General features: G+C 47.4%; 1 protein-coding gene across 1 annotated transcript; it reads right to left on the bottom strand.

Annotated features, from left to right (window-relative positions):
- Positions 1 to 909: 909 nt before the first annotated feature.
- On the bottom strand, positions 910 to 8,652 carry ENTPD4 (ectonucleoside triphosphate diphosphohydrolase 4). The gene is made up of 11 exons (XM_017827276.1): positions 8,648 to 8,652; positions 7,992 to 8,251; positions 7,293 to 7,443; positions 7,101 to 7,204; positions 6,411 to 6,470; positions 5,749 to 5,879; positions 4,169 to 4,335; positions 3,550 to 3,874; positions 2,543 to 2,628; positions 2,166 to 2,327; positions 910 to 1,965 (listed from the first exon to the last, which is right to left on the bottom strand). The coding sequence occupies exons 1-11, from the start codon at positions 8,650 to 8,652 to the stop codon at positions 1,737 to 1,739; spliced, it is 1,680 nt and encodes a 559-aa protein (XP_017682765.1). The 3' UTR covers positions 910 to 1,736.
- Positions 8,653 to 8,971: the final 319 nt, after the last annotated feature.

Raw genomic sequence — 8,971 nt, 5'->3', positions numbered from 1 at the left:
CCTTCCAACCCAGCTGATTCTGTGATTCTGTGATTCCCACCTACCTCTTCCATCAGGGGCCGTGTTTGGGTTTATTTGGACATTTCCCCCCAACAAAGAGCAAAGGGATGCATTTAAAAGCCCGTGGAGCCCAAAAGCTTCGGGGTCATTCACCTGCCCGTTCCAGGTCACTGGGGTGGGTCAGGGAGCAGGGCCCTGCCCTCCCCTCCCTGTGCTCCCTGAGTGCCTTAATGGGCCTGGAGAAAGGAGCAGGGCAGCAGGAGAGAGAAAATAAAACATGTTAATGCACACACAGACACAAACAGATCAACATTCCCATTGTGGGTTGGGAATCCGAGCCTGGGAAGGGGCCCCCAGTGAAAACAGGTATTGCTGAGGCTCTGACAGGACTCATGTTTCTCTGGCCAGGGGTGGGATGGAAAAGCTCCTTTTTTTTTTTTCCCTCCTTCAGCTGGAGCTGAAAAAAGAGCTGCAAGAATAACCCGGGGTTAGTTTTCTCCTCAGGAGATATCACCAACTTATTCCTCCTCTTCCAAAGCCCTTGTGCCACCCTACAAAGCCTTGTGTGAGGAGGAGGGGGAAAAAAACCCAGAAAACCACCACACACAGACACTGAAATTCTAATTCTTGGGTTGCCACAACCAGATTTCAAAGGAGGGAAGAGCTGAATTTGCCAACTCGTTTTCCACGGGGCAGTTCAAGCCCCCAAAGCACAGTGGAGTTGGAAATCCAGGGATTTGGGTTTGGCACTTGGCTGAGTGCTGTGAAAATCTGCCTCTCGCTGGGCCTTGAGCCCTTAAAGCAATTAAAGGCACCCAGGAGTCTGTCAACCTCAATCTGGGAAACACAACTGTGCACTGGAGTGCCACAAAAAGTGACCCTGTGCAAGAAAATATCCACACCCCAAAGGCTCATAGAAATCCCACTTTTAATCAGGGACGAATTTACTTTCAAGTAAAATTAACGGTTTTTAAATAAAATATAAATTAACAGATCAGAGGACTCGGAAAAAGAAAGACACTGTGCAGGAAAACGAAAGGTTTTTCCAGTTCTCTTCCCCTTCCTGGAGTCTCTGGGAGATCTCTGCATGATTATGGAAGAGAAATAAAGGATTAAAAAGCAGTGGCTCGTGCCACCATGAGGATAAAGCTTCCAAGAGAGAGGGGGGAAGTGTCACAATGGAACAAAACTGATCGAAGCAGGTTTTTGTTTTTGGAAGCACAGCTTTGGGTGCAAGAGGTTTTTCTTCTCCATCACAGGACTGAATCCAGAAGGGAAAAAAAATCAGAGAAAACTGTCCCAAAAGGGGGTTTTCTTTCTGCTTCTGAAAACCCTGCACTTCCTTTCCTTTGACTGAGACTCGGGATGGAGAAGTCGAGCGACGCCAATCCCGGAATCTGGAAAAGGAAACCCAGGCGGTCCTCGCTCATCCCGGGATTTCTCAGCCTCTCCCGGAGGGGGAGGACTCACATTCACTCTGCTCTCAAGCTTGAGCTCGTCCCACGACACACAAAAGTGCAATAGTCACATGAAGGTCATTTTTGGCAGGAACTGTCTGGTGAGACCAAGCCACGGGACTCCGTTTTCCCGCGTTTCCCAAACCTCGCCGGGCCTTCGGCTTCTCCAATGGTTTCGAGGGACAAAAAAGGGAGGAACCCTGAGGCAAAAATGGCTTTTTTGTGTAACAAGTCCAAGAAAAAAAAAACCAAAAAAAAAAATCTCTCCATCCCAGCATCTCACAAGGGCCCTGCCATCTTCTGTGGTGGGAGGCCTTCCTCCATCCAGAGGGAGGGAGAGGAGCCGTTGCGGAGCATCCGCCTGTGGATGCGCCGGAGCCGGAGCAGGTAGAGCAGGATGGAGAGCAGGACAACCAGGAAACAGGCAAAGAACAGGTAGTGATTGTAAACGAAGGAGAAGCTCCTCCAGTGGGAGTGGCTTCCACGGAAGTTTTCTTGCTGGATGTCTCTGGAAAGCAGCAAAAGGGACACCGGGAATAACTCGGGAGGCAAAATTCCACGTGCGACTTCTCTCCCCGCAGGATTGGGAGCCCGTTTTAATAACACAGGGTTTATAAAGCACAATTTGAGGTCCCACCACGCTTTTCCCGACCCCAAAACTCCCACCCCAAAGGGCTCTTCCCAAGTATTTGAGGGAAGAAGAGGTACCTTAAAGGGAGGAAGCGTGTTCGGTACAGGATGGCCCCCAGGGTCCACTGCACCTCCTTGTCATAAACCTGCAGGGCTGTTTTCAGGTTGCTGTAACCCACAGGGAAGGAGAAGCCACTGTGGAACACCTCGTACATCCAGGCTGACTTAAAGCACTGGTACCTGCAGCAGGGAGAGCAGGATGGGGTCAGGAACAGCGGGATAAGCTCAGGGGAGCAGTTACAGCGCCCCGGGGCACCGGGGAGCACAATCAGCCCCGCAATTATCAGGGCTTTTTAAAGGCTTTATTGGCACTTGCAGTGATTTATTCTTGCCCTCCAGGGCTGGCCTGGCAGCTCTGCAGGAGGGAGTTTGCTGGGCAAACACAAACCACTCACTTCAGCCTGTGCAGGTCGGCGTGAGAGGCGTAGAGACCACGGTCGAAGCGCTCCCGGAGGACAGACCACTTAGTGGCACAGTAATCCTGCAAGGGAAAACAAAAAGAAAAAGGTGAAGAAAATCAGCATTTCAATGGTGCTTCTGCCTCCAGGAGGACCGAGCACTTAGTGGCACAATAATCCTGCAAGGGAAACAAAAAAAAGGCGAAGAAAATCAACATTTCAATGGTGCTTTCGCCTCCAGGAGGTAAAAATGCCACGGGGTGAGATGCTCTGAAACACCTGAACAGCTTCCCTGGCACAGATCACAAATTCCATGAGTATTTTCTTTAAATTTGTAACTCAGAGTTTGGGGTTAAATTAATGTTCAGTACCACTTAAGCTCTTTGGAGGTGGAAAACAGACAAGTTGTTTTTAGGGCCTCGGCAAATTGTCTTATTCCTCTGCTTTATGTTGTAGTTTTACCTGTCTCCAGCAGATTGATCCCTTTGGGAATAACACCTGGAAAACTGGCACAAAATGTATAAAGCAGGAGGAAAAGGATCTTTTTTTTTAAAGATTAAGACATTCCTAAAAAGAAGCAAAGGGTGGAAACAGGATGGATTTTCCCATTATCAGCAATTCTGCTGGAATATGATACCTCAAATCCCATTCCCTGTAAAGTCGATTTTACTATTGTGCCTTAAAATAAATCTTCGAAAAGAAAACCCAACCATGGAATCCTGGAATGGATTTGGGTTGGAAGGGACCTTGAAATCATCCAGTTCCACCCCCTGCCATGGGCAGGGACACCTTCCACTAGACCAGGAAGCTCCAAGCCCTGTCCAAACTTGGATGAGGAATTGAGAGCCCTGTGAGGGTTCATTGCAGGGGAAAAAAAAAAAAGGATTTGGGATCTTCGAAGGAAAAATTTTGCTGCAAGACTTTTGGACCAAAATTCTCCTCGAGGGTGGATGTTTTGAATTAAGAAAACTAAAAGGCAGAAAATGCTCTCCAGCACATTTTACCTTGGCAGCTTTAGTGAATTTAGCAGCGTTGTAATCTCCTCCCATCCTCAGCACATCCTCTGTGCAGTAGTAGAACTCAGAGAATCCATAGAATTCGCTGTTCTGGAAGTGCACAGCAGGCTGGTAAACCCCGTTCAGGGAGGTCTGGGTCTCGTTGGTCTTGTTCATGAAGGGCTGGAGCAGCTCCCGGCACAGGTGGAAATCTCCCGTTCCCCGCAGGTGCAGGGCCTGCCCGTTCTGCTGGATCTCATCCTGAGCATCCAGGGGCAGGCAGGGATCCAGCACTGGGGAATCAGAGCTCAGGCCAGTCTGTCTGCCCAGCAGTCTGTGGGCAAGAGCAAAGAGCAGGTCAGAGAGATGGAGCTCTGAGACCCAACAGCACCGACCAAACCCCCCCTGGGCAAGGAAACCTCAGGGTGGGAATTCAGCTTTGTGTCACTGGTGAGCCCAGAACCCTCATCCCAGCATGGTTTGGGCTGCAAGGGACCTGAAAATCACCCAGTGCCACCCCCTGCCATGGGTAGGGACACCTTCCACTAGCCCAAGTTGCTCCAAGCTGGCCTTGGACACTTCCAGGGATGGGGCAGCCACCCCCTGCCAGGGTCAATCCCCCAGGTACCTGTTTTTAAGCACAGTGCTGGCAAACAGACTGTCCTCATATCTCTGCCGGGCTGCATTCCCTCCAAATCCAAGGAATGTGGCCACGTAGACCCTGTACACGTGCTCTGTCTGATGGGCATCACAGCCCAGGTTGAATTCTGCCAGGAGGTTCTTGGCCACTTCCTCCTGCAGCAACAACAAGCACCAAGATTAGGGGGGAACAGGATGAAAAGCCAGGACCTCAAACGAGTTCTTTGGACAACTGGGTGTCTGGGACATCTTTTGACTTCACCCCTCACTCATCTGTTCTGCTTCTCCCAGGTCAACGCAGAATCCCAGGGAATTAAGGTGGGAAAAGACCTTTAAGATCATCAACCCACCACTGTGTTCACCACTAAGCCACGTCCCCAGGTGCCACATCCATGTATTTCTAACACTTCCAAGGATTGGGACTCCACCACTGCCCTGGACAACCCTTTATAACCCCAATATTTCCAGACTTTTCCTCGGGGATGATCATCTCCCCCCTCATTTGTACCAAACCTTCTGCTTCACAAGGAAAGCAAAATATTAATTGCAGAGAACTGCACTGGCACTCCTGACACTCCAGGAACTGCAAAGAGCAGGAACAGCTCCCAAGGACCCTGAAGTATCTTCTCCCATGAAAAAATGTGTGTTGTGGCCACTAAACTCAGTGTTCCCACCCCAGAGTGATTGCACTGATTGCCAGGACAGGTTTAATGACCAGAACACCCATTTTATAGCAGTTTATGTTCAGCCAGAGCCATCAATAGTCACTCAAATTCCCAGCTCATCTTTGCCTGGGGCATTCTGCTCTGGATCTAAACATTGAACAGCCCCAGTTCTTTGTTACACCACCTGTCTGGAGTTATTAAAACCTGGAACCACGAAAACACTTCATTTCACAGGGAGGCTTCAAAAAAATCAATATACAGATCATTACAACAGTGCACTGAGAGCCAAAACACGGGGCTTTTATGCTGCTGTCACTTTTTAACACTCAATTAATTTAATGGGAGGTTCAACCTTAAAAATTCAGGATTTGCTTAGAACTCAGTGGAGCTGGAGCAATTTATATTCAATTTGAGACTTGTAACAAAGCAATTTGCTTCCTGCAAGAGCTGAACTGTGCTGAGGGTGTAGGTGATATTTAAACAAACCTGTCACCCCCATGTCCTGTTAATTCAGTCTCTCCCAACACAACCTGAAGGACAAAGTCACTCTTATATAAGCTCTTACATAAGAGCCACCACATATTTTTGGTTCCTGAGCTCCAGAACACCAGTTTTTTTACTGCCTAACAGATTTAAAACTAAACATGCACACACACACACACACACAAAGAATAAAACTCCAAAATGAGTGGCAGATCATGGGAGTGGAAGGGTGAACAAAACACAAATGAGTTCTTAGCTGGTGGAGGACTCCCGTCATCGCCTCTGGCCTTGCTTGGGGAATGTGATGGGATGGAGGACTCAAAAAAGGAAGAAAACAAAGAGGAATATGCATTAAAATAACTCCAAAGGCAAAGAGGAAAGTTGCACAGATAATAACCTGCTGTGAGGAGGCAAAGCTTACAGTTTTAGGGACTTCGTACGCGATCTGGGTGGACACTCCGCCCATGTCCAGGATACCCACAGTCCTCTTACGGAATATGGACTCCTGGTGCTCGCTGCCCGGGATGTGAACCTCCACCATGGCCTCCTCCTCTGCAGGGAACAGGGAAAAAGCAAAGGGATGCAGCTGGGGAGGGCCCAGAGCTGGAGCTGCTGCTGGGGAGCTGCTCGGAGGGAGGGCAGGGAAGGGGCACGTGGGAGTCGAGGCACCCGCACGTGGGGCAGGGACCAACAGCTGGCTGGGAACAGCCCAGGGACAAACAGCTGGCTGGGAACACCCCAGGGACAAACAGCTGGATGGGAACAGCTCAGGGACAAACAGCTGGCTGGGAACAGTCACTACAGCTGGCTGGAAACCCCCCAGGAACAAACATCTGGCTGGGAACACCCCTGGAACAAACAGCTGGCTGGAAACAGTCACCAACATCTGGCTGAAAAGCCACATCTGCCTGAAAAGTCACCAACACCTGTTTGAAACCACACCAGTCACCAAAATTTGTCTAAAAGCAGTCACCAACATCTGTCTGAAAACACCCCAGTCCCTGTCCAAAAAATCATCCCCTAAAGCACAGGACTTGACCTCAAGTCCCTCCCAGATCCCCCCCCCCCAGTTCAGACACTCACCATCATCTGTGTGTTCAAACCTTCCCAGGACAAAGTTGATGCCAATCCATGCATAGACTCCTGCATGTACAAGGAAAGATAGTGGGATATTACAGGAAATAGCTGGAATATCAACTTAAAAACAAAGAGGGTTTTTTTCCTATATAAGTGAAGACATATTACTGCTCACATTTTATTTCACACAACACTTAGAAGTTAAACCTGCCTGAGAAATCTTTAATTCCTGACAAGCTACTCTAGTCCTTCTCTCCAAGGCTATGATAATAATCTGAACTGAACGTGTTTAAGATACTTTGATGTCTTAATTTTAAAAGAAGCTAAGCATGTTGGCTTTTCAAGTGATTTTAAGCCTTCAGTGAGCTGCTCACATCAACAGCTCTCCCTTAGAAATCACTTCACCCTGAAAAGCTTCTTCCAGCAAGAATGTTGTGCTTTCTCCTTCTTTCTCCCTCCCTCCCTCCCTAAGAAAATGGATGAAATTCCTGCTAAACCCAGCCAAGTTATTTTCACTGTTGATCAGAAAACATTTAAAAGATCCCAGGAGCTGAGCAGCTCCACCCTCCATATGTTGCTACTGAGGAAAAAGGGCTCCCAAGCAAAGCAAAATTCAAAAAAAAGTAAAAAAAAAGCAGCCAAACTACCTTGAAAGCAGTAAATATTTTAAAGATAACCTTGGGAAAGTTCACTTACCTTCCTGCTTGCCTGAAATCACCTCTGCATGTGAGTCAGAGAACAGGAAATCAAACTGCACGGGGATATCAGTGAGCAGGTCTTCAAGGATTGCCTTTTGCTGGCTGCAAAATCCCATTGGGAAGGGTTAAAACCAGCCAGAGCCACCAGGATGGCAGCTCCAAATCCCGAAAAAATAAGGCAGGCACCCACCTCTCGGGCAGGATCCTCATGCCTGCAGTGCACAGGATGTACAGAGGGGTCTCCTTGTGCTTGGCACGGGGCACGTGCTCGGCAGCGAAGCTCAGGAGCGGCGAGATGTAATCACTGACCTTCTCAGGAGAGCTGGCAAACTCCGAGATCCCTGGGGGAAAATGGAACATGGAAGGGAAGCAACTCAGGTTTGGGGCACTGCCTGGGAAATCCTGAACACCAACAGGCAGAGAGATGAATAATCCAGCCTGTAAACCCCAGGATCGGTCTGAAAACCTCGAGCGAAAAGTGGGGAATCAACTCTAGGAAATGAGAATGAAATTCATCCTTAATTATCCTCTAAACAACAAATAAAAATGTAATAATAGAGATATAATACCTTTTTCTATAATTATTTAGATAACTGGTTCAAACAGCTTTACAGGAAGGCAATGATTTATTCACTCAATAAAAAGGAATAAAGTGAAATGACAACTGAACCAGCAGCTGGTTTGTCCACGGAGAAACCTCTCCCCCGGCCCTGTTTCAGGTTTTAAAGCTCAACAAAACCCCCTGCAAACCAAACCCAGAGAAATCTGGAGGAGTTCCATCCTCACAACCTGCAACTGTCCTTCCTCCAGGCACTGGGGGGGTTGAAAAGCAGAAGTTAGGAGAGGAAACTCTGTAGGAAATCCCATTCCACTGAATTTTTTTCCATACCTGGCTTGATTTTCATGACCACGGGTTTCCTGTTCTTGTCCCTCATCTGTTTGATGTCCAGCAGGTCGTGGGGGTTCCCATTGTGCCTGGGCCAGCAGTACACAAAGATCCTGGAGCCACTGCTGCCACAGTCCACCACGATGCCATAGTTCAGGTTGGGGTTGGCCGTGTCCGTGGCTTCCGTGTCCGTCACCCGGGCGAGATACCTGGGAAAGAACCGGGAATGACTCCAGGGCAACTCAGCCCTGCTCAAAAGCAGACTCAAAACGGGACAATCATTTCCATCAGAGGAATCACACAGTTCTCAGAGGATCCCAAGACCTTAAAATCATCCCAGTCCACCCCTTTCCATGGGCAGGGACACCTCCCACTGTCCCAGGTTACTCCAACCTGGCCTTGGACACTTCCAGGGATGGAGCAGCCACGGCTTCTCTGGGAATTCCATCCCAGCCCCTGGCCACCCTCCCAGGGAAGAATTCCTTCCCAATATCCCATCTAAAGCAGCACATGGAACCATGGAATGGTTTGGGTTGGAAGGCACCTTCAGGATCATCCAGGTCCACCCCTTTCCATGGGCAGGGACACCTTCCACTAGCCCAGGTATATTTTATAAACATTATATATTAATACATAATGTTGTTAAGATATAAATATACCACATGCATTACTTATGTACTATATTAATATATAGTAGATATATTAATGTATTATATATTAAAATATATTTTATCTATTACATATTATCATTGTATATTGTCTATTAATACATAATATTATTATTAATATATAAATCTATAGTGTATATGACATGCACTATATTAATAGAGAGTATATATTAATGTATATACATTAAAATATATTTCATCTATTATATATACTATTAATATTATTATATTATTAATTTATATATATTATTAATACTACTAATATTAATACATATAGTGCCCATGACTTATATATTTATAGTATAAATAAATGTA

The sequence above is a fragment of the Lepidothrix coronata genome, unplaced genomic scaffold (assembly GCF_001604755.1).
Source record: "Lepidothrix coronata isolate B3197 unplaced genomic scaffold, Lepidothrix_coronata-1.0 Scaffold137, whole genome shotgun sequence".
Lineage (NCBI taxonomy): Eukaryota > Metazoa > Chordata > Aves > Passeriformes > Pipridae > Lepidothrix > Lepidothrix coronata.
This window is presented reverse-complemented; position numbering and strand designations above follow the sequence as displayed.